Here is a 23,267-nt window from a genome sequence, read left to right as displayed (position 1 = left end):
GAGAAACAGTGCCCACACCCGACCCGAAGGCATTGGAGGTCAAAACATGAGTACCGGTTACAAGGGCACATTCACCCTGGAGGCAGTTTTTCCCCACATTACCTGCCTTTCTGCTGACTCGCACATGGTGGTGTCCCCACCATTAAAAAGGTCGGCAGAAAGGTAGGTCATGATTCACACTGCAACAAGTTGCCTGTCCACCTCCATGGGCCCGTTCTGAATCTCCCGCCGCTGCTGTGGGAGCTCTGATATCGGCAAAAACCATGGTCTGGAGGCATTGTTTCCACCCACTTCATAATCATGTGGTCGGACCACCAAGGAAGCGGGCGGGCTGTCGGACCGCTGAAAAGCGATGGCAGTTCCCTAACCTACTAAGTAGTAACCAGACCCTAAGTCCCCTTCTTGACCTCCCATGAAAAAAGCCTGTTCTGTTAGTAACCAAAGTGCCACCCCCCTGCACAGAACAGTATACGTAAAAGGTCTCAGATAGGAGCAAAAAACCACAAAGGATAGAAAAACCTCTTGCCAATATTGGAGAGGGTTGCTTATGAGGTTTGTCACGCCCCTTTCCTGGACTTCATGGCGTGCATTTGGCAAGTGAAGAAGTTCAAGTTTGTCATCCTCCGTGGCATGCTAAATTCCTTAGTCTGATACAAAAGGGGATGATGGACTGAGCGTTTGTACAAATCAAACACTCACCCCCAGTCAATTGATCTGGGTTTAATCCATCACCATTCTTTAGTTCACTCAGCCACCCCAGTTCAGACATGGCTATATGCAAATCAGTCTGACCCCGTGCCTCCTGGGACCAGTCCAGCCCGAACTGCCAAGCCATGTCTTCCCTGGACCGGAAACAAGCATCCTGGGACCGGTTTCGGATTCATAATCCTCATCAACCAGGCTATCTTGAATCCAGTGGCCAAGTGAACAAGGGACTCACGTCTGAGCATACCCTGCCACACTTAAGGCGAACAAAGTGATACAAAAGGGGATGATGGACTGAGCGTTTGTACAAATCAAACACTCACCCCCAGTCAATTGATCTGGGTTTAATCCATCACCATTCTTTAGTTCACTCAGCCACCCCAGTTCAGACATGGCTATATGCAAATCAGTCTGACCCCGTGCCTCCTGGGAACAGTCCAGCCCGAACTGCCAAGCCATGTCTTCCCTGGACCGGAAACAAGCATCCTGGGACCGGTTTCAGATTCATAATCCTCATCAGCCAGGCTATCTTGAATTCAGTGTCCAAGTGAACAAGGGACTCACGTCTGAGCATACCCTGCCACACTTAGTGCGAACAAAGCGATGCAAAAGGGGATGATGGACTGAGCGTTTGTACAAGTCAAACACTCACCCCCAGTCAATTGATCTGGGTTTAATCCATCACCATTCTTTAGTTCACTCAGCCACCCCAGTTCAGACATGGCTATATGCAAATCAGTCTGACCCCGTGCCTCCTGGGAACAGTCCAGCCCGAACTGCCAAGCCATGTCTTCCCTGGACCGGAAACAAGCATCCTGGGACCGGTTTTCGATTCATAATCCTCATCAGCCAGGCTATCTTGAATACAGTGGCCAAGTGAACAAGGGACTCACGTCTGAGCATACCCTGCCACACTTAGGGCGAACAAAGCGATACAAAAGGGGATGATGGACTGAGCGTTTGTACAAATCAAACACTCACCCCCAGTCAATTGATCTGGGTTTAATCCATCACCATTCTTTAGTTCACTCAGCCACCCCAGTTCAGACATGGCTATATGCAAATCAGTCTGACCCCGTGCCTCCTGGGAACAGTCCAGCCCGAACTGCCAAGCCATGTCTTTCCTGGACCGGGGGTCAATGGGATGAATGTATGATATTGTTCTACATTCTGTCCATCAACTGTGTTTTTTGCAATTTTCACCCCGAGTGGGCTCGGGATGCTCAGACGTGAGTCCCAGGCTCTCCACACCACTGGAGTCAAGCTATCCAGGCTGAATGAAGGCTGATAGCCAGAAACCGGTCCTTGGATGCTTGATTCCGGTCTGGGAAAGACATGGCTTGGTAGTTCGGACTGGACTGTTCCCGCGAGGCACAGGGTCAGAGCTGATTTGCATATAGCCAGTGTCTAACCCAGGGTGGTGTGGAGTGCAAACAAACGATGGATTTAGGCCCAGATCCTTGTACTGGGGTGAATGTATGACATTGTTCTACATTCTGTCCATCAACTGTGTTTTTTGCACTTTTCACCCCGAGTGGGCTGGGGATGCTCAGACGTGAGTCCTCACGTCCCAGGCTCTCCACACCACTGGAGTCAAGCTGTCCAGGCTGAATGAAGGCTGATAGCCAGAAACCGGTCCTTGGATGCTTGATTCCGGTCTGGAAAAGACATGGCTTGGTAGTTTGGACTGGACTGTTCCCATGAGGCACAGGGTCAGAGCTGATTCCATATAGCCAGTGTCTAACCCAGGGTGGTGTGGAGTGCAAAAAAACGATGGATTTAGGCCCATATCCTTGTACTGGGGTGAATGTATGACATTGTTCTACATTCTGTCCATCAACTGTGTTTTTTGCAATTTTCACCCCGAGTGGGCTGGGGATGCTCAGACGTGAGTCCCAGGCTCTCCACACCACTGGAGTCAAGCTATCCAGGCTGAATGAAGGTTGATAGCCAGAAACCGGTCCTTGGATGCTTGATTCCGGTCTGGGAAAGACATGGCTTGGTAGTTCAGACTGGACTGTTCCCATGAGGCACTGGGTCAGAGCTGATTTGCATATAGCCAGTGTCTAACCCAGGGTGGTGTGGAGTGCACAAAAACAATGGATTTAGGCTCAGATCCTTGTACTGGGGTGAATGTATGACATTGTTCTACATTCTGTCCATCAACTGTGTTTTTTGCAATTTTCACCCCGAGTGGGCTGGGGATGCTCAGACGTGAGTCCCAGGCTCTCCACACCACCGGAGTCAAGCTATCCAGGCTGAATGAAGGCTGATAGCCAGAAACCGGTCCTTGGATGCTTGATTCCGGTCTGGGAAAGACATGGCTCGGTAGTTCGGACTGGACTGTTCCCATGAGGCACAGGTCAGAGCTGATTTGCATATAGCCAGTGTCTAACCCAGGGTGGTGTGGAGTGCAAATAAACTATGGATTTAGGCCCAGATCCTTGTACTGGGGTGAATGTATGACATTGTTCTACATTCTGTCCATCAACTGTGTTTTTTGCAAATTCCTTAGTCCCCCTTCTTACCTTTAAGTTATACACTCCAAGTGACTTGAGGAATACCCCTCTGAGTGAGAGCAGATGTGTCGCAATAATTCAGGAGTTGAGGGCCTTCAGCCTTGAGCTGTTTACATAATCTAACAACATGCTTTTGGGCAGTACATGGAGCACCTCTTTCTCCCCTGAACGCGAGGGCTCCATCACGTAAAGCGAGCAGTGCGAGTGCTAAGTTTAAATCCAAGTCTGCCACAGTTTTGCTTGTGCTGGCTTCTTGAGTAATTGAAGAATCGGTGCAGATCTATTTTACCGTCTTATACACTTACCTGTTTGCTTCTCAAAGGAGTTTTCTAAGAATGTGCAGATTTTGGCTGGAAATATAGCAACATTTGTTGACATATCTAAAGTAAACAACTGACCATAACGCAATACCACACACAAAGCAACTTAACAACACAAGTAAAACACAACAGGACAGAGGTCACAACAAAACAATTAAAAAAACATAACACAACAACTACATTACAACACAACAAAATCACTTTTCAATAATGCAGCACAAAAATATAGCAGTCCAAAAAACAACAGAAGATATATCCTCTGTGACAAATTGCCACTGAACAAATCAATATAAACATTTGTCACACATAACCACCTCCAGATTCCTGTTTTCATGCCATGGTGGTAAAATGTGTTTGGAGAAGGCACTGCCTTAATTTACAACTGAGGACATGAAGTAGCATCAGTCAAAATGTTTTTCTTCAAAAATGTTTTTCAGTCAACAACACTTAAAAACAGCCAGAAAGATGCCACATCGAAATACCACTTTCTAAGTACAAAAGGTAAACACCTGCCTCCTTCACAAATGCCAATAAAGGGCCCAGGAAAAGTCAACGTACTGCAAATATTGCTGCAACTACTACTGTGAATGATTTGGTATAACTCTAAAATGTAATAGTGGTATATGGCACTTAATTACCATTGGTGAACATTGTCGGCCATGAGTATACACCAGAAGATATCTGTCGGCCACCATCTCAAGAGCACTGCCACTGTTTCATCGTGAGGGCAAGTGCTAGGGCGCTGTCACAATTATCAGTTATTATGCAAAAGTAGTTTTTGATTATTGGTATGGATTACAACTCTTCCAGTATTGATTATCGGTAAAGTTTGGAAGTATTGCAATGTTAACTTGTGTGCTAAAACATCCTCTTCGCGACTAGTTTAATCAAATGAAATTTCGACTTTGCTTGGGACACTCTAAAAAACATTTTTATCTATGGAAAAAGAAATAAGAAAAACAGAAATGTACTTTATAGTGAAGAGCGTAGGGAAAACTTACCGAGACAGATTTTTAATACAGTCCATCCGGTTGCCTTCATGGGACCAGTGTCACAAGCTCAACGCATACATTTACTGTTCCAACAGAAGATGATAATATTATTAACCAAGATATCCTGTGACATGTTCTTTGCAAAATACCATATGTAACATAAGAGTTTGCACAACGTTTAGACGTCATCAACTTGCAAGTCTAGTGACCTTTACGCAGCTTCACCTGTGCGCAAATTGTCCGGCAGAAAAATATCACAGGGGAATTTTTCATCCCACAAATCATTTTTTTTGCCTTTTCTTACACTATTTCTTGCTGAAAACCTATTAAAGGTAATATACTTAGGGCCCGATTATGACTTTTGGTGCAGCGGAAGTGGGTGGTACGCCCCCACCACGCTCCTGTCCTCCAAAGCCGTGGTCAAGCCGCCCGCCAGATTAGGAGTCTCCTCCTGTCTGGCGGGCTGTTTTATGGTATTCCCATGGCAGTGCCTCAGAAAATGGGCACTGCAATAGGAATGCCAAAAACAGTTCCTGGAAGGCATGGAATGTAAAGTCAATGGCGTGCAGGAATTGGGGTGCATGCATACAGGGGGGGACATGTGCCCCCTGCATGCACCCACATGGCGTGAGGCACTAGGAGGCCCTGTAGGACTCCCTTTGTTTCCTCTCCACCACGGTTGTCATGGTGGTGGAAATGCCATGAAAACCGAGGCAGAGAGGAAACTTGTAATATGCTTGGCGGGACTACGGCGGTCATGCCAAGTATATTGCGGCCTCAAGACCGCTGCGCCACCCCTAAAGAATGGTGGTTCCCTGGCGGTGGTGGTGGCGGTTTTGGTCCCAGGGTGGTCCGATCGCCCAACTCGTAATGGAGCGATCAGACATCCGGTGCTACAGTGGCTGGACAGCCACCACCACGCCACCATGAGTCTCGCGGTCCTTGGAATACCAGACTCGCAATTAGGGACTAGGGCCAGATGTAGGTCGGTTGGTAACGGCCGAAAATCGGTATTTTCGGCCGTTACCGACCGGTATTCCAGAAATGGTATGTAGGGCCCTTAATTTTACAGAATCGGTAAATTTACCGATCGGTAAATTTACCGATTCTGTAAAATTCTGTGAGATGTAGGTGGGACTCTTCTGAGTCCCACAAGCCTTGAAAAATCGGTATTTTACCATCAAATCCAATTTGATGGTTAAATACCGATTCCGGTGTACATGCACATGTGTGCATGCACACCTGTGCCATATGACAGGCAGACCTGCCCTTAGGGCATGTATGCCTGCCACATGGCACGCAAGCCTGTTTTGGGGGGGCCAAAGGGTGTCAAAGTGACACCCCCTGCACCCTTGCTAAAATCGGTAATTACCGATTCTGTAATTACAGAATCGGTATTGCCCATTGATTCCTATGGGCTTCACAGCCCATAGGAATCAATAGGAAATACCGATTCGGTATTTCCAGATTCGGTAAATACCGAATCTTAAAGATTCGGTATTTACACATCTGGAAATACCTACATCTCCCCCCTTCATATTTACCACTTCTTAAATACCGAATCGGTAAAATTCGGTATTTAAGAAGTGGTAAATAAGAATTACCTACATCGGGCCCTTAGAGTGGGCTTTGGCCCATCCCTTACTTCCAATGGCTTATTTGAGTCAGCACCTATTATTCATTTGATGACTTTGGTCAGTTCCATATGTGAGCCACCAACTACAGTATTGCTTTTTTTTACAAATTTTCATTAGTGTATGTCTGTTTGTTGTAATCTTACTGTGTTTATTTGTTTTCTGTTGCTTTGTGGCAATAGAACCATGGAAAAATATGGTTCTGTTACACCCTCATTCGATGCCCCTGGAAAGTGCTACCATTTCTGCCAGTACAGACATGTACCACGGTAGTCAGAAGTATTATTTTGAGCCGACTGGATTACTGTAATGCTCTGCTGCTGGAATCCCCGGGATACCTGATTGCCAGGCTCCGGAGCATCCAGGCAGCAGCAGCTAAATTAGCTCTGGGCCGAACGCGCCGGTCCTCGACAACACAAGCACTGGCGGAGCTACATTGGCTGCCGGTAGCCCAGAGGATCCTGTTCAAATCTCTGTGTATTGTATTCAAGGCACTTCACGGGCCTGGTCCTAAGTTGATTCAGGATAGGTTCCACTGGTATGAACCTTCACGTACTCTCAGCTCCTCTTCTGCCAGTCTGGCCAGTATCCCCAGGACAAAGAAGGTCACCCTGGGAGGGAGAGCTTTCAGTGTGGCAGCAGCCCGCCACTGGAATCATCTTCCCCTTGAAATCAGGAGTATTCAGAATTTGACTTTGTTCCGAAAAAGACTTAAGACCTTGGGGCCTCATTTATGAAAAGTGACGCATCGCTGCGTGAAAACAGCGATGCGTCACTTTTCACTGCGCTCTCCCTGCGACATGATTGATGCGTCATATTTATAATATGACGCATCATGTCGCAAGGAGTTACAGATACGTCAGTATTTCTGACGTATCTGTAAGCGCAAAAGTCACGCATTGCTGGGGTGTGTCACAAAAGTGACGCAACTCCAGCAATGCGTCGTTTCACATGGGGAAAGCCCCATGTGAAAGGGCTTGCGTCAGTCTTACGCCTGCTGTGAGGCAGGCGCAAGATTTTGACGCAACAGCGTCCTAAAAGTGACGCAGTGAAATCTCATAGATTTCACTGCGTCACTATTACGAGGCTTTTTGCGGGTGAACGCCCCCTCTGCATACATTATACCTGGCGCAGGTATAATGTGGCGCAGGGGTTTACAAAATGACGCATCTACCTAGATGCGTCACTTTGTAAATATGGCGCAACAAGGGGCATTGTTTACGCCACTGGTGCGTCACAAAAAGTGACGCACCGGCGGCGTAAAAGGCACGCACGGCCTCATAAATGAGGCCCTGGCTCTTTCCAAAAGTTTGAAAATCCTGCCTTTTAGCAATAGTGCCTCTCTTCTGAAGTTTCACCTTTTAAATTCTTAATAATCTCTTGTTAGCTTCTTGCTATCCCTTAGTGCCAGGATGCCCACAGGGTTGCAGTGCACTCTATAAATGTATAAAATAAACATGCAGGTCTGCTTTAGGAACCATGGCCCACATGCATCAAGCATTTTTGGAGTCGCAAACGGTGCGATTCCTTAAAATCGGCCGTTTGCGATTCCAAAAGTGCTTGTTGGGATGCATGAAGCAATTTTAGAATTCGTAACATTTTTGCGAGTTCTAAAATTGCGATTGCTTTTAGGAAGTCGCAGATGTGCGATTTCTTAAAAGCAATGCATCATTACTTTTAAAAGTGCAAAATCGCAATTAGGGTGTCAAATTTACCGAGTGTTTGAACCACTCGGTAAATTTGGAAAAAGTGTTTAAAATGCTGAAAATGGTTTTTTTCAACATTCATGTTTCACACACACATGTCCTTAGGACATGTGTGTGTGAAACATGATGCGAAAAATACATTTCAGGGGTGCATGGGGGGGTCCTTTGGACCACCCCCCTGCACCCATGAAATTTTCAAAGTGCCACTCGCAATTTGCTAATGCCTTCCCATTTACTCCTTTTGGCCCATAGGGATCAATGGGAATTGCGAAAATTAACTTAAGAATTCGGTATTTATTTGGGATTCGGTAAAAATTGCGATTTTTACCGAATCACAAATGAATACCGAAAATAATGATGCATACCATTTTGCACTTCTTAATTTGCGAATCCTTATTTTTCGCAAATTAAGAAGTGCAAAATGTCTCAATGATGCATGTGGGCCTTTGCACTCGATTCACAAACAGCCGCTGCACTCAGGGCAGAGGGCCCACAGTCATGGCAAGGGGCCCGCGCTCATGGTGGAACCTCTGCAATGAGAAACTGCAATGCGGAGACTCCACCTTGGGTGTGAGGCAGCCACCACAACTGCGGGGCCTCACCAGTAGTGGGGAGGCCCTTTGTGAATCGGGCCCACAGAGTCCATGTTTGCATACTTTTATGTCCTCTCTCTCCCTCATGATTGCACCTCCTATTTAGCAACCCCTCCCCCCGATGTCCCTATGTAGTTGTTCTCGCTTATGGCACTCATCCCACCCACTCCTGCTCCTCTCCTTCCCACACCACCCCGGTTGCAATTCTTGGTGAGGTCTCAGTAGCTCTCTGTGCACTGCTACTAGGCTGATCAATTTAGCTGATGTTAGTGTTACATCGTGCATATTTAATTTTTATTTAATGTTACAAAATGTCCAGGGGGTTTCTTGAATTGCTAAGTTATTAATAAATAATATAATAAAAAAAAATTCAAGATAGCCATTGTGGACTTATGCGGACACACTGTCACCATCTTATTATGAGTTTTTGATATACTTTGATAACAAAAATTCCAGGATGCCCACCTGTGCATGACCATGATAAAAACATTCCAAGATGCCCAGATGTGCATGTCCATGATAAAAACATTCCAAAATGTGTACCGGTTTATGCACATGATAAAAACATTCCAAGATGCCCACCTTTGCATGCCCATGATAAAAAAATTCCAAGATGCCTTCTGGTGCATGCACATGATAAAAACATTCCAAGATGCCCACCTGTGCATGCGCATGATAAAAAACATTCAAGGAAGCCGACATGTGCATGCCCATGATAAAAACATTCCAAGATGCCCACCTGGGCATGCCAATGATAAAAAAATTCCAAGATGCCTTCTGGTGCATGCACATGATAAAAACATTCCAAGATGCCCACCTGTGCATGCCTATGATAAAAAAGTATTCCAAGATTCCTATCGGTGCATGCACAGGGTATTTTATTTCATTTAAGATGGTAACCCTTGCATGAGACTGTAATCGTCTTTAATGTTTTTGCCATGAGGTACGGCAAAAAAACAAGCATTAACAAAGCCAGTAGCTCTGCCACCGCACATTAATAGAAAGACCTATTGTCTTTGCAAATGCTCGTTTAACTATGCAAACTTCATCACGTTGATAGAGTTTCTGATATATAAAAAAATATGAAAATAATTCTGAAGTTGGTGTAAGCATTAGCTTGTAACTTTGTTGATTCTAATACAAAGGGAACTTTTCAATCTATATGTATATATTCATTCTATAAAATATAAATATATATTATTTGCACAATAAATAAAATCTTATTTGTTTGCTGAAATAGAGAACCTTGGAAGAAGAGTCTACATTGAAGACTTTGACGTTTGTCGGTTGTGGCGTCTCCTTTTGCGCTTTAATTGTGACCTTCATTCTTTTCTTGGCTGTTGGGTAAGTGTCAAAACTGGTGACCATATACATTTCACTGTAGAAGATTATGTTATGTTCTCAGGCATCTGAACCTGTATGCATATATAATGCATTATTTATCGTCAGCAGACTAACGTACAATCTATTTTGCAATGTGTGGGTCATATGGTTACATTTTGTATAAAGACCCAACTGGGCAGCAGCCATGCAATCTGAACAAGCCAACACAGACCTGCTCAGGACTTCATTTGGGTGTGGGAGGGCTAAACAAAGGAGGAAAATGCATTGCAGAAGAACGAGTGGAGAGAAAGGAAAGAAGAGTTCAATGAAAGATAGTGAGAAGGAATAAGGGGCAAAAATAAAAAGGAAAAGCGGAAAGAAGGAAGAAAGAGAAGTCAGGCAACATGGAAGAAAGAAAGAGAATGGGAGATAAGTTGAGATAGAGTGAGGGAAGAATGGTGAAAAGAATGAAACATAGGAGGAAGCAAAAAATTGAGAGCTGTGTATTTCCTTTCGAAAATTGAAATCAGCTAACAAAATGTATAGTCTCAATGATATATGATGTAAAGTTTGGAAGTCTTGCTGAATTTCAAATATATATTTGATACTAGTGTTGATGGGGCATTTGTCATAGTGTAGCTTGGTGAGCCTCTCTATGGTGACCTACATAATAGATTTTTAAAATACATATGAGCCTGCAATTCCTATGTAAAGGAATGGATCACATTTCCCATTTAGACGTATCTAGTTGCCTGTAATAAAGAAATGATATAGGTGGACAACTGTAATAACTTTTATAGTTGAATTCTGAAGGCACAATACCTGCTACCAGAGCCAGCAGCCAGAGTAAAAGGCAGTGCAAGAAGAGGAATTAGCACTGCAATAAAATGGGAACTGGCTTTTACGTTCTAAGGGTATATTTCTCTAACCGGAAATTTGGAGATTTGTATGGCAACATCTTTAGGTTTGTCATGCTATAGAGCATTGAAGGAAAGATAGAGAGCCTAGTTTAGAGTTTGGTGCGCAGGTACTCCATCATAAATGTGTCAGATAGCCCATTCATCTTACTACACGTGACTTAGGATACAATATACTTGTGATAAGACAGACAGGTTTTCCTCTACGTTTGTGATGGAATAACTTGTCCACCAAACTCCAAATCAGGCCCATAATCTCTGCATGTTTCCACACAATCTGAGCCACAGTGTTATTTCAATCTAAACTGGCTGTAATATATTTTTCTAAAAAATACTAACAGCTTTTTGGTGCGCTGAAGTTCTCAGTACGGATTATGCTTTTATTCTTCTTGTCTGCAATGAACAAGAAAGAGTGAGACACTAGATTTAAGCAATTTATCAGAAGGTGATGGGGTGACCATGGGGATCACTTACCATTAATGGGGTGGCATGAATAAAGGAGTAATTAGGGTTTAAGTGAGGGTTGGGAAGAGCTTTAGAGAGGGATGTGCAACCATCCCCAAATGAGTAAGCCCATTCCTATTTGCAAACTGCACTTCTAAGGTTACTACACCCAAAAGGGGCCCAAAACAGTCATAAAGGTACTCCAGCTCAGAGCTGGAGTGAGTCTAGCACCACACATGACTAAACACTGGTACTGAAACACCCACCCATAGAAAATAGTGTAGGCAGGGACTTAAAATATAAATCCACTGGATTTAAAAAAAAAATTACATTTAAAATAGTTTAAAATATAGATAAATGTAATTTAGTGTATAAAATTATCTTTTTTAAATATTATTGTACCATATTGGTTTTTCTATTTAAAAAAATGAGTGTGACATAAATTGTTATTAAAATGCAGTTAAATTACTTTTAATTAATTCTGATCATCACTTTTAATAGTTATTACTACATAATAACAATTCTCTGTGTTCTTTAGGTGGGAATGTTTTTTCAACTTAAATTTCAGACAAATATCTATGATTTACTATGTTCAAAATATTACATTTAAAATGAAATTTTTTTTATCAGCAATATACTGTGAATTGTACTTTTAAGATAAATATATATTTTATATTACTATTTAAGCTAGCAATTTTGTTTTCAAGTTTAACAAACTGTTTTACTTTATGTATACTGTTGTTGAGGGGCAGAGTGCTTTCTATGGTAAAGTTTAGGGAAAAAATAAGATTATTAAACTTCAAAGGAACATTAAAAAATGATGTTAACATAAAAATAAAAGATCTTTATGTCACATATTAATGTAAATTATTTGTATAGATTTATTTTAAATGTAGTACAAAATCAAAAATGCTTCAGCATTATTAGGTTAATGCAGAATTAAATTTTAATTGATGTAAATATATTACAATAATTTAACATTTTTTTAAAGATTAGAAAACACACCTAAAGTAAAATAAAATATAGTGTTACATCAATGTATACATTCAAAAAAGCTGATTAAAATAAGGTAAAATAAAAATGCTTTATTTTTCAATATTGTTCACATTATATTTAATGTATTTATATTTTTAACTATTTTAAATATTTTTATTTAATGTACAATGATGTACTATAGAGTTTTATTTTGAGTCTCTACCTTTTTTGTTTTCCATGGTGAGCGTTGCAGTATCAATGGTTGGCCATGTGTGGTTACTACTGCTCCTTTCTGGCTGTATCAACTTTACACCCCTCATTTGGCTATGCCCCATGTTTCATGGAGTGGAACCATGTATGACTACACTTTTGAAAAACTTTACACTTGTAAATGGTGAACAGCCCAAAGTAGTAACGCTACTCAAACGTGTAAAGTAAACTTACATGTGTGGATATTTACTTTATGGTTAGGATCCTGTGAATTAAAGACCATCTCCATTCTCATTCCCCATCCTTCATTACAAATGTGTTGGACTTGTAAAGCGCACAGCTGCCTGTAAGCGTCCCGGCGCTGGAGACCGCTGGGGAACCCGTCCTGGCTTTCCCTGTGAGATGGTCCTTTCTGGGTATCTCAAAGGTGAAACCAGGCATCCCCGGCGTCTGTGGGGGGCCATTGTAGAGATGAGGCAAGCTTAATGCCCAGAGTTGCCGAGTGTGATCCTGGTTAGAGTAGGCACCGAGGCGAGAATTGTCGAGTCCGCTGACCCTGGTCCACGACCCTGCCGCGTCAGGAATTGAACCCTGGTCCCGGCCGTTCTCTGCTTCCGGGTCTGCCGCCTCTAACCAGTGAGCCACACCACGCCACACACACCAAATGCCTCGCAAAGGTGTGGTTGGCCAGTTACCTGAAAAGCTTCAGAGAGAATAACGAAAACATGCTTGATCTACTTAGTAAGAAACCCTAGCAGCCAAACAGAGAGGTACACTTTGGTTGACTATGTTGTCATGGACACACTGAAACATACATACTTGTTCACAGGGCCGGACTGGAACAAAAGTAGGCCTGGGCCCAAAATAAAAGTGCCCTCCACCAGTGAATTTGATAACTAAAAAGATGGTCCATGTTTTCAAATTGGGACAGTTTTGAACTTGTAAAGACATTCTGTGTTATGGATTTTAAGGTATGGAAGACTGTATGGATTTGAGGTTACAGCCACTGCTCTATGCATGTTCTAATAGCTGGGATATCAACTGTAAAAACTGGCTGAGAAGACCATAAAATAGGCCTACAAGCACCCAAAATGACCCACACACTGGCAAGTGAGACAGCCTATTGGACACTTCCTTATTGCACTAAAGACAGCCGGATCCTGCTTGTACACACACAGCTATGTACAACCACACAAAACATACACATAGGTACACACACATGCACAGAGAACAATGACACATGCAACGCTCTTTCACAGGTATATACAGTCAACAACAGGTTCATACACAGTCGTGCACAAATATGCACACACACACTCATGCATTCAACCTAGAGTCATGCATTCCTACTTGCTGCATAATCAGTCACATTTTTAAGGATTATACCATGCATTAATGTTGCTGAAAGTGGAAGCCTGAAGTTGACTGGTAATTCTATGTATTACTATGTTTGTCTCTCAAATCAATAGTTTAAGGGTTGGTTATACTGAATTTCAGTTACATTTCAGGCCTTCAGGCACCTGGAACCCTCTCCTGAACTACTGTGAGAGACATTCCTTCTCGGTCTCTATTGTAGACACCATACCCAGGAATGACCTCCAAGAAGGCTTCTCTCAAACCTCCTTTCCAGCTATCAGCCACCTCTGCTCACACAAACACTTTTAGTCAGACTGGCCTCAAAGTTTGGTGATGTTATCATAGACACCTGCAGCTGTTGGCTTGCCATATAATGCTATCCTGGCTTAAAGCACACAGCACTCACTGAGAAATAGACATCAGACATCAATACAATGCAAATGTATACATTTAAGTCAAATCCGAAGCTGGTCTAATTGAATAATCAGCCTTGAACAAACATCAGACACAGATGAATTGCAGACCGGTTCTGTTCCTGCCAAGCCGGCCCATGGCCCTGGCAACCAGACTGTACACCTAGAAGGTGGGTGCAACCAGTGCAACAAGGATATATGGAAGTGTACACTGCATTCATGCACATGTGCACATAGGGCATCCCTCAAATAGACCTAGTCTTGGCCGCTACGTTATGAGGGTATGCAGATGGACTCTGGCATTTTAAGAGGACCCGGAGGACTGAAATGTTTATAGGACCTTTACTTGTAGCTCTCAAATAACTCCTTGTGGAGGGATGCAAAATATACACCGATCATGGCAAAAAGTGCCAGGTCGTGGGGTTTCTTGACTTTTTGATTTGCATGTGACACATCCAGGTACATCCAACAATTAGAATGTAAGAACAAGTTAAATATGCCTGACATGCAGTTTTACAGATGAGCTATTCAAGCCCCATCTGTAACAGTAAAGCCTGGGGGCCATTTAGCAAATGAAGAAAGTTGTAATTTGACCAGGCCCTCATCTTTAATACTGTGCCCCTTTGACATTTATTCTGGTCTGATCTGGAGCAAGTGTGTGCTTCTCAGATCAAGAAAAAAGGTTCCCTTCTTCAGAGAATTTCAATAATGGAGTAGAGTTATTTTTTATGCTTTACATGCAGGCCATCAGGGATGCTAGTGAACAAGGTATTAGCAAGACCATGTTTGAATTTGTGAGCACCTATCAATGTGGCATATCAGATCAGAAGAAATGGGTTTGATGTCTCCTCAGACATACAGACAGAGGGAAGTTCCAATGTTTTTAGGTTCTTAGGTTTTAGGCTGGATTTGAAAAGATCACTTAGGGTGCTGCATCACGATGATGCTGCCTCAGAGCCAGATTTTAAGTGCATGTGCGGCTTTAGCAGTTGTGGCCTTTAGCTTGATCAGGACTTCTGCTTTGGTGGTGATGAGGGAGCTTCTGCTCTGTTGTCAGGCAGCAGTAACACTAGTCTCTCAATCCCACAACAGAATGCCTGATGGCACATTGATGCTTCTTTAGTGAATGTCTTGGAGTAGTTCACAATTGGAACAGATTGAGAGACAGGGAGAACCCTCACAATTAGGTCACTCTAAGCTTAGCTCTTGAAAGTCTTGCAGCAGCCGCGTACGAAACAGGTAGGTCCTACATTACACAAGCAACTCATGGCTTCTCTCCCTCTCAGTCAGCTTCCTCCGGATGTTCCGGGAATATTCAAGGCTTCACCTCCTGGATAGTCCCTCCTGCTGCAAGGCCAGGCATGCTCCTTCCTCAGTGAAGCGTGAGATCACTGCATCCGGCTGTCATTAGCCTTTTTAAAGCAGTAATCAGAGACTGACAAAAAGAAGGTCCTCCCTAGAACCTTTCTCACCTTGAACACAAGATACTGCAATCCCACCACTCACCCCACCATGTACTAAACTTCAGTGTTCAGGAATAATTAATCAGCAGCTAACACAGATGTCCCTGAATTTCTAAGGGTAGCCCTTCCTCCAACCTCCCTCACTTCAGTGTCTGGCTCTCCAACCTCTAGCCACAGGACATCAGTCAATACACTTTGACTATCTGGGAAAGCAATGCCCACCCCCACCTTGTGCAAGGCTAAACCAGAGGCCATACAAAATGGGTCCAAATGGCCTAGTACGCAGGCTTTCACCACACACTGGGGTCCATTAGGATGGCAGGCGGACTTAGTCCGCCCGCCATCCCAGTGCAAAACGGGACCGCCTGCTATAAGTGCGGCGGTCCCGCCTTGACAATTAGGATGCGCCCGCCACAGTGGCGGGCGCATCCTGTATTTTTACCATTGCGGCGGGTGGTGCAGAAAGCGCTGCCTGCCGCAATGGTAAAAATGCACGTTGTGCATTTCAAAGCGCAACATGACAGGCACCGTGCGGTGCCTGCCATGTTGCACTTTGAAATGCAGGGGGGGGGGGTACCATAGGTACCCCCCTTGTGCACCCCCACCCCCTGGACTCCCAGGGGGCCCGCAACGGGTCCCCGCAGGGAGTCTCCACATGCCTGGATGTCTGGCGGATTGCCCCCGCCCAACAGCCTGGCGGGGGCAATCCGCCCGACATCATAATGGGCCCCACTGAGTCCTACTACCACACAGTGCTACACATGCACTGTATATATATGCACTCACCATGCACACAGAATGTCAACATAAGAGATCCAGGTTCACATACAAGTGGAATATTAGAGGGCTCTGAGTAAGCCACACTCTCCTTTGGCACAGGAAAAAGGTCTGGTCATACTAATGATTCACAAAAGCTCTGTATTTCTTCCATGCCACTTTCCATGACTTGTCCAGAGCATGGACTGTGGCCCATGAAGGAGCTACAACTGCCACCTTGATGATAATTGAAATGTGTCCATCTAGAACATTTTCTCTCTTTCAGAGTTCCTAAGTCTGAACGAACCACTGTGCACAAGAACCTGATTTTCGCCCTAGCTGCAGCCGAAGCCTTGCTGATGTTCAGTGAACTGGCAAAAACGAATGAGGTAGGACTATATTTATTGTTGGGTTGGTGCCAAATACGTTCAATTACATTTCTGTAGTTGTACAACAGTGGGAAAACAGAAAGCAGCACAAACCATCTAAGTAGTGCACTAAGATTTAAGAAATCAGAATGGTAAAACCAAGCCCTGCACCCTAAAACAGCCTAAAAATAGACAAAAGACTGCAAGAGTGTATTGAAGAGAGAACAGAAACTCTTTGCACAATTATTAGTGTTGATAACAGTAAATAATATCTAGGAAATGCATAAAATGGTATATATTTTTTTTAAGTAGTCTGTGGGGCTGTGGAAAAGTAACTGTTATCTAGAGAGGAAGTAATTTAAACTTAAGTAAAGGGCTAAGGGCCTGATGTAGGTAATAGTGAAATATCGAATTCTAAATACCGAATTTTACCGATTCGGTATTTAGAAATCGGTATTTCAGATGTAGGTAAGAATTCGGTAAAAAATACTGAATCCTTAATACTCGTTATTACCGAATCGGTAGTTGAGATTCGGTAATAACGAATACCTACCCATTCATTCCTATGCGCTTGGAGGTCCATAGGAATGAATGTGAAGACATTCGGTATTACCAATTCGGTATTACCGAATCAATAATACCAGGAGGTATTTCAAGGGTGCCAGGGTGTCCAAAGGACACCCTGTTGCACCCCTGAAATGGACATGTGTGCACATGTGGCACACATGCATGCCCTAAGGGCATGGATGTGCGCCACATGACACTTCAAAAAAAGCAAGAAAGTGCTTTTTTAAAGGAATTCGGTAATTGCCACCAACTTGAAGTTGGTGGTAATTACTGATTCCTTAACCCCTTCGACGCTGATGACGAGCTGGGCTCGTCATAAGGTAGCCTCCTGCTACGCTGATGACGAGCCCAGCTCGTCACGTAAAGTGCGCTTTCGCAAATCTCAGCGTACGGGCGGAATTCCGCCCGCACGCATGCGGTTAAGGCTCAAAAGCACTCTTTTATGTGCTTTCTACATTGCATTTAAGGAATCGGTATTACAGATTCCTTAAATGCAAGGCCAATAAGGAATCGGTATTAAGAAATCAGTATTTACCGATTCCTTATTACCGATTCCTTCCCTACATCACAAATGCCTAAATACCGGTCGGTAACGGTGAAACGTACCGAATTTCACAGTTACCGACCGTTATTTGGGCCACCTACATCGGACCCTATGTGTTTTAGTCATAGTTACCATACAGACTTTCTTCGACTAGCTGCGACTCTCAAATTGGGATGTACAACAGTGTATCCGACACTGTTTGAGATTCCTAATGGGGTTGCAAATTGCATGCCTCATTAACATTAATGAGGCAGGCAAAATTTGCGACCCAATTAGGAATGGCTAGCACTCACAGGGATGGTGGCCTGCTGGGGTCAGCAGACCACTATGTCTGTGTCTTGCAAAATGAGGTTTGCACATGGCCATGCCCTAAATTGCGGTTGCAAACGGGCCGATTGCCCATATGCAACCGCAATTTAGGATTGTACATCAGGCCTCTAGTTCCAGATTAAGAGTGGCCCTGTTCATTGCAGTGGTGGCCAGTGCAGGTAAGACCAGTGGGGTGTGGGGCGGAGTCAACAGACGACAGAATAGGGAAAATAAAAGAATTTAAAAACAAACATTTACCTTGCGCTTGCCTCACCGCTGACTCAGCGATGCAGCGAGTGCATGGTAAGTGGTTTAATTAATTTATTTATTTGTTTTCCCTATTCTGTCGTCTGTCAACTTTGCAGGTTTAGCACCAAAATCAGCATGTTAGTCGGCATTATCGGTTACAAATTATTGGGAGTTATTTATTGGAACTGGAAAATTTTGACTCAGAAGAGTCACATTTGTTTGGATCCAAATGATATCATTTCAAAAAACTGGCTGCTTGTAAGGCCTGTGTATTTTAATTGTTTCAAAAAGAAGCAGAGCTTTATTTGAGCAAGTGGTTGCTGGCAGGTTTCACCAGCACTCATTTTTGGAGCTCAGCACTTATTTTTTCTCAGTAGCCATTTCCCAAAAACCCATAAACGGGAAAAAAGGAGGAAGAGAAATATGGAGAAACAGCCACAAAAGAAGAAGTAGGAACCTGCAAGAGTGAGATAAAGGGGAAGGGGGTGTCTGGCAGGCCAGAGTTGGACCGAAGACTGTGCTAACATTTAATAACATGGACCACAGGCTTGCGAGTAGAGTTTTGGTCATCGGCACTCATTATTTTACAACTCCAGCATAAAACAAGAGACACCATTTGAGATGGCCCTCTCGCAACCACCACCGCCCCACCGCCACGGGCACGCTGAGGTTGCATGCAGTCCAACACCTTTAGAGTGGCCTGCTCCCTTTTGTTTTTCTGTGTTATTATTTTTAACGAATGGACTGCATCTCCCAGGGTTGAGTAGCACGTATTAACAGTGTGCATGTGATTGAAGCAGATTAGTATGCCAAGGCTGGCCTTTTTCCACTGGCCTGCACGACCTAGGCCTTGCACCTCCCATGGGTTATTTTACATTTGAGCAAGCCATCTACAGATGGTTGTTCTACCTCTTGCTGCCCTGATACTACCAAGTCCCTCCTCGCAGGGTGTCCACCCTGTGTCCAGGTGAAGGATGAGGAGGTTACGGGCATCTGCCTTTGGCATCTTTCTTCTTTGGGTCTATTAGACCTAAGGAATCTCCTGTTTAGGCCTAGGGCCAAGCCCCAGCCCTTGAGTGTATCCCATCCCAATCCTTCCCTAAACCCTTCTCTCCTTTGCTTTGTCTACCCCACTAATTTTATTCTTTTCTACAGCATTATCTTACATTTGCATGTGGGTACTTCTGGAGTGATTGAAACTATTGCAGCTTCTCAGGAGTACTCACCTATATAAACAGAAACACCCACATGAGAAGATTTATTCACACTTCAGTTGCTCGATTCTGGTATAATGAAGCTTGTCTATTTATGATGTAACTTCTGCCCTCTCATCAGGTGGTTTGCGTTACTGTGACGGCGTTCCTGCACCTCTTCTTTATGGCATCTTTTGCCTGGATGCTCGTTGAAGGGCTTCTCTTGTGGAGTAAAGTTGTTGCAGTGAACATGAGTGAGGACAGAAGAATGAAGTTCTACTATGTAACTGGGTGGGGTAAGTCTGGCTGCATGTTCCTCAAGAGTGCACACAGAAGCCATCAAGGCTGTTTTGCTGTGCACGTCTGATGCCGCGATGGAGGGAGGGTGGGGACACATCCTGAGGCAGATGAGGCATAATATGGAGAGAGTAGAGAAAGTGAGATGAAAAAGACAATCCTGACTTTTTGTGTCAGAGGTCTTGCTGTGTGGAAGTGCCATTGCCTTTGCCCTCCCTTAAGCTTTCGGGGAGTGTCTATCAATTAAAGCAGACCTTGTCAATCGATTACCCATCCTCCAATATGGTGTCTTATGACTCTATGAGCTATCAACAGATTGGACCATATGAGGCCCCTGTTGAAAATTAATCAGTTTCGGTTTTACTTGAGATAGATTGGGCTGTCTTGCATGTCTAACCAATAATATTGTATGAGGAGTGAAGTCACAGGCAAGAAATTAAAGTGTAGGTATAGTTGGAAATGGACCGTGAACATTACCCCTCTGCCTTCTGGCTAGGTTCACTCTATAGAAATACCATATACATACAAGCATACATTGATACATACCTGTATATGTGTATGTATATATATATGGGATCATGGGATCAAGGCCGCAGGGACGGTCGAAACGCGTCGTGACAAGCTGTTTATTTGGGAATAAATGAATGCTGCAACATAAGTTGGTCCATGCCTCGTATTTCTACCTAAGGGTTGGAGTGCTGCTGCTGCGAGGTATTGCAGGTATATATATATGTATTCACTTAAAAAAACAAAGGTTACAGAGACATAATAATTGGGCTCAGATTTCACTCATACAAAACCAATGAAATTCAGTAGCTATAGCTACCTTAGCTAGCTATAACTGCCGCACATGCAATGCACTGCTTATGACATCACATATTACCTCACTCATGACATACTCAGTGACATCACAGATGACATCTCAAATGAGCGTTTTCTGTTTTGCCAATAACTTTGGTGCTGCTTCATGAATCTTCACAACATTTTAGAAACATACTCTTTAGTCAGTTCAGCTGCTGTTTTGAAAGTTTCAGGGGGTACCATCAAGAGGGGACCGAGAAAAAGGGGGGACAAAAACACAATTTCCTGATGCCAATTCCCAAGGGATTTTGAACATGACTACAGCCCGACCTGTTGGACGGAATTACATCAAATTTGGCAGAAAGATAGCTCTTGGTCCAGAAAGCATACCTTTTGTGATTTGGTGTAAATACGTTCAGTAGTTTTAGAATTATTAAAGGGAAAATAATATAGATATATAGAGACACAAATCCTCCCACAGGAATCTGGGGATCTCCACGCCAAATTAAAGTCCTCGGTGGCTGGCCACACCAGCGCAGAAAAGTGCCATTTACTTTTCTTAGGAAGCATCCCTGAGGCTTCAATTTGGGCTGTTATGTTTATGAAGGGACCTCATGGGAGGGGGTGGGATATAAGTGGGGCGAAAGCATAAATTGTAACGTTAAAATGTGTCTAAATATTCAATTTTTGACATTTTCAGAAAATTATGGAGCCACCAGTGGGGCTCAGCAAGGTCTCATCCCCTGTGGAACTGCAAATCCTGATGCAGGTCATCAGAGGCCCGACCCCTTTGTCCACCACTCTGCAGCTGTGCCTCCTGGTGCACTACTTGCTAGGGGATGAAGTTCCCTTGGAGACTGAGGGTCCTTGGGGGCCAAGAACCCCCCTGTTACCTCCAGTAATTTCCACACAGTGGGATTGTTGATAGCTCTTCAGAGGCCCGCCCCCTTTCTCCACCACTCTGCAAATGCGTCACTTGGCGTACTACCGATTGGGGGATAAAGTTCCCTTGGATGCTGAGGGTCCTTGGTGGTTAAGAACCCCTCCTGTTACCATGAGTAAGATCCATACATCCGGATTTCTGAGAGCTCGTTGGAGGGCCGTCCCATTTCTCCACCACTCTGCAAATGCACCTTCTGGTGCACTACCTGTTGGGGGATGAAGTCTCCTTGGATGTTGAGGGTCCTTGAAGCCAAGAAAACCTCCTGTTACCTCCTGTAGATGCCACACATTGGGATTGCTGAGAGCTCACCAGAAGGCACCTCCCCCTTTCTCCACCACTCTGCATATGCACCTCCTGGCACACTACTGGTTGAGGATGAAGTTCCCTTGAATTCTGAGGGTCCTTGGGTGCCAAAAACCCCTCTTGTTACCTCTAATATCTCCACTCAGCAGGATTGCTGTGAGCCTGTCAGAGGCCACCCCCTCTTTCTCCACCACTCTATAAATGTACCTCCTAGTGCACTACTGGTAGGGTGATGAAGTCTTTTTGAATGCTAAGGGTCCTTGGGGGCCAAGAACCTCTCCTGTTGGCACCTGACAGTGCCAAACAGCAAGGTTGCTGAGATTTCATTGGAGGCCCCACTCCCTTTGTCAATCACTCTTCAAACACACCACCTGGAGCACTACTGGTTGAGGTGAAGTCGCATGGATGCCGATGATCATTGGGGGCCAAGAACCCCTCCTGTTACCACCAGTAAGACCTACACATCAGGATTGTTGAGAGCTGGCCAGAGGCTCTGCCCCTTTAGGTACCACTATGCAAAAGCACCTCCTGGCACATTACTGGTTGGGGCCTAAAGTTCCCTTGGACACTAAGGGTCCTTGGGGGTCAAGAACCCCTCCTGTTACTATGAGTAAGACTCACACATCAGGATTTCTGAGAGCTTATTGGAGGCCCTGTCCCCTTCCTCTACTACTCTGCAAATGCACCTTCTGGCTCACTACTTGTTGGGGGATGAAGTCTCCCTGGTTGCTGAGGGTCCTTGGGGGCCAAGAAAACCAGCTGTTTGCTCCAATAAGTCCCACACATCGGGAGAGTTTAGAGCTCACCGGAAGGCCTGAACCTTTTCTCCCACCGCTTTGCAAACGCCCCTCCGGGCACACTACTGGTTGGGTGATGAAGTTCCCTTGGATTCGGAGGGTCCTTGGGTGCCAGAAACACCTTTTGTTACCTCCAGTAAGTCCCACTCAGCAGTATCTCAGTCAGCTTGTCGGAGGCCACGCCATCTTTCTCCACCACTCTATAAATGCACTTCCAGGTGCACTACTGGTTGAGGGATAAAGTCTTTTTAAATGCTAAGGGTCCCTGGGGGAAAAGAACCACTTCTGTTAGCACCAGTATATCCTACATAGAGGGATTGTTGAGATTTTGTCAGGGGCACTGTCTCCTTTGTCCATCACTATGCAAACACACCTAGTGGTACACTACAGGTTGGGGGAGAAGGCCCCTTGGATGCTGACAATCGTTGGGGGCCATGAGCCCCCTCCAGTTTTCACCAGCAAGTCCCACACAGCAGGATTGCTGTGAGCTGGTCAGAGGTCCCTCCCCCTTTAGCCACCACTATGCAAACGTACCTACTGGCACAATACTGGTTTGGGCCTCTAGTCCCC

General features: G+C 44.4%; 1 protein-coding gene across 1 annotated transcript in view; it reads left to right on the top strand.

The window, feature by feature from the left end:
• Positions 1 to 23,267, top strand: part of ADGRD2 (adhesion G protein-coupled receptor D2) — a 387,169-nt gene that overhangs the window by 126,884 nt on the left and 237,018 nt on the right. Inside the window, exons 13-15 of the mRNA XM_078640338.1 lie at positions 9,710 to 9,813; positions 16,613 to 16,715; positions 19,699 to 19,852. Of these exons, the coding sequence (XP_078496464.1) occupies positions 9,710 to 9,813; positions 16,613 to 16,715; positions 19,699 to 19,852 (361 nt within the window). The remainder of the gene's footprint in view (positions 1 to 9,709; positions 9,814 to 16,612; positions 16,716 to 19,698; positions 19,853 to 23,267) is intronic.

Source organism: Lissotriton helveticus, chromosome 5_1 (assembly GCF_964261635.1).
Source record: "Lissotriton helveticus chromosome 5_1, aLisHel1.1, whole genome shotgun sequence".
Taxonomy (NCBI): Eukaryota; Metazoa; Chordata; class Amphibia; order Caudata; family Salamandridae; genus Lissotriton; species Lissotriton helveticus.
The sequence above is the reverse complement of the archived record's forward strand: the minus strand, read 5'-3'. Positions and strand labels throughout refer to the sequence as shown.